This window comes from Belonocnema kinseyi, chromosome 5, assembly GCF_010883055.1.
Source record: "Belonocnema kinseyi isolate 2016_QV_RU_SX_M_011 chromosome 5, B_treatae_v1, whole genome shotgun sequence".
Classification (NCBI taxonomy): domain Eukaryota; kingdom Metazoa; phylum Arthropoda; class Insecta; order Hymenoptera; family Cynipidae; genus Belonocnema; species Belonocnema kinseyi.
In genome coordinates this window covers 148,028,394-148,031,188 of record NC_046661.1, presented here as the reverse complement: position 1 = coordinate 148,031,188, position 2,795 = coordinate 148,028,394, and the positions used below count along the sequence as shown (strand labels likewise).

The following is a 2,795-nucleotide window of genomic DNA, read 5'->3' as shown; positions in this document are numbered from 1 at the left end:
GAATGTCTCTCTGGTCATGCGGCAATCATGGCATACACTCAAGAAATTTTTGATTATAGTCCTTCATTATCAGCTGAATATTCGACATTAGTTTTTGGAGGTATGAAACTAATAGGTTCATTTTTTTGTACACATATTATTGAGAGAGTGGACAGAAAAGTTTTATTTCTTGGGTCCGGCATTTTAGCTACCATAGCCCAGGGAATTCTGGGAATATTCTTTTTCTTAAAATTTAATATGCAGATGAATGTATCGTCAGCTAGTTGGGTACCGCTTTTTGGAATAACGATGTATGAAATTGTCGGGAATGCTGGAATTGGAAGCATGGGTTTTGTCTATTCTGGGGAATTATTTTCACCGGACACGAAAGGTTTGGGAATAACTTTTTCATACGTTATTTACGACGCTATTGCGTTTCTGGTGAAATTGCAATATCATGCTGCTGTTAAAGTTATTGGGATTTCTGGCACTTTTTTCTTATTCTCTGCTTTTTGTGCAACTGGAACTGGAATTGTTCTTTATATTGCGCCCGAAACAAGGGGAAAAAGTTTAAAGGAAATTCAGGAAATTATAAGTTCAAGGAAAATGGTAGATCAATAATAAGATTGTTTTAGGAGTAAACAAATTATTTATATTAATAAATAAGAAGAATGCTGGTTAGCTTCACATTTATATTAAATACGTGACGTTTTATTCAATGTATGCTCATAGAAAATGAATACAAATGAATACAATGAATAAAAATTGACGTAATCAAATATAACTTTTTTATTATTTTTTTTTTCAAAAATAAAACAAAAACTACTTATCCTAAAGAAAAGCAATAACTGCCAAATTTGCTATTCTGTTTAAGGAGCACAATTTTGTTCAATTCATCTCATTTCGTATCTTGCTTTGTTTTCCACAAAATGGAGTTATTGCTTTTTAATTATTTTTGTTGAATTAAAAATGTGAATTTTCGATTTTTTAAACCAAAATGCAAAAAGTTGTTTAGAAAGTCTTGTAGGGCCTTGAAAAAGTAACGTTTTTTATCTTCACTCTTTCCTATATCACGCGTTTTTTGGCTTTAAATGTTAATTTTCTTTTGGTTTTAAAGATAGCTACTTAGTGGGCACACAAGTTCTAAGGTACATTCTAAGGACGTCTTTAGGACATCCCGGTATTTACTAGGTGACGAACTCGACTTCTCTTTTCATATCCTTACAAAATGTCCTAAAAAACAATCCAATCATATAATTCCTTGAAATGTCACCGTGTATACAGACTACAACGACAACAACGAGAGACAGACACCGATGTAAAAACTATTTTTACTGACTCAGGGGGTCTCAAAACGTCGACATCTGATGGAATCCGCGAGTCATTTTTCACATAAAACCAATACCTTCTCAGTAGCATGAGAATGTAAAAATGAAAAATGTAAATAAAACTGTAGCGGGGAAAGATTGCTTTTTCGTCAACAGCTTTTCTGTCACAATTAATTGCAATTAATTGTAATAGGAGCGGTGCTCCAGTTTTGGCCACTGTTACTCTTGTGGTCACCAGCAGTGCTTCCAATCTTGGGAACTTTTCGATCTGCGCTTGCGTCGCGCCGACAACCCGATTAACTACTGTTAGCGTGCTGATTTTGAATTATATAAATATTCAGAATTAATATGTATAATAAATAATTATTCAGAAATGCCGAAATATAATTTTCCTTATCCTAAAATAAGTTAAAACTAAAAATGAATTTTTTAACAAAATATTAAATTTTTAATTAAAAAATGAAATTTCCAATCAGAAAAATAAATTTTCAGACATGACGCTCAATTTTCTATCGAAAAAGGCGAATTTTACACCAAAAAGATTAATTTAAAATCACAGACATAATTTTTAACAAAATAGTTGAATTTTCAACTAGAAAATGATTACCTTTCGACCAAAAATTGAGTATGTTAATTTTTAGTTATGGACATTATTTTTAACCAAGAAACAAGGAATTTGAAACAAAATAGTTAATTTTTTAACAAAAACAAGTTTTTATACCAAATTTAATTTTTAACAAAAGATTCGAATTTTCAAAATGTAAATTTTAAATAAAACATATAATAGTTAAACATTCAGTTAAAAAATGGTTTCAGACGAACAGTCGAATTTTCCAAAAATAATAATTTTCACAAAATAAATGAATGTTCATTTAGGTAATAAAGATGCATTTAGAACTAAAAATGAAACATTTCAATTTTAAATGAAAAAAAAAATTAATTTTAAACCCAATAAACAAAGTTTTAAACAAAAAAGACGAATTTTCATAAAAATACCTGGACTTTCATCTAAAAACAGTAACTTTTAGGCAAAGTTGAATAGTTTTTTTTCTAAATATTTCTATTTTCATATATTCCATACAGTTTTTATATGTTTATATTTCATGTTATATTCTTCCTTATTTTATTCTTTAAAGTTGTAATATTATTGTAAAATTTGGTTTGAAAATCGCGAGCTTTTCATCACTTCTGGCTTCGGTTTAATCGTGGCCAATGAAAGCAGTGGAAGTTGTGAAACAACTCTACCTTAGAGGGTCTCTAAAAGACACAGTTCTCATAAAGTCATACATGTAAAACGACTAACAACAATCGAATTTTATTGTAAAAAGATATAAATTGATTCAGGAATTGTTCAAAGCTTCAAGCATCTTTTGTTCAAAAGTAATGATGTACAGTCTGTCAAGTTAAAGCGTGGGTGGCTTTACTCGCAGTCGGTAAGATGTATCGACATGATTTTGGTGTCAAAATATTAAGAAGAGCTCCCTCTTT

At 30.0% G+C, this 2,795-nt stretch overlaps 1 protein-coding gene across 2 annotated transcripts in view; it reads left to right on the top strand.

Moving 5' to 3' along the window:
• The window catches only part of LOC117172888 (facilitated trehalose transporter Tret1-like), a 55,016-nt gene that overhangs the window by 37,834 nt on the left and 14,387 nt on the right, over positions 1-2,795 (top strand). The window contains exon 3 of one of the 2 annotated variants that reach the window (XM_033361169.1): positions 87-883. The exons of the other annotated variant lie outside the window; for it this stretch is intronic. Within the exon in view, the coding sequence (XP_033217060.1) occupies positions 87-600 (514 nt within the window). The 3' untranslated portion in view covers positions 601-883. Of the gene's footprint in view, positions 1-86; positions 884-2,795 lie in introns of those variants that run through there. 2 annotated transcript variants of the gene reach the window in all.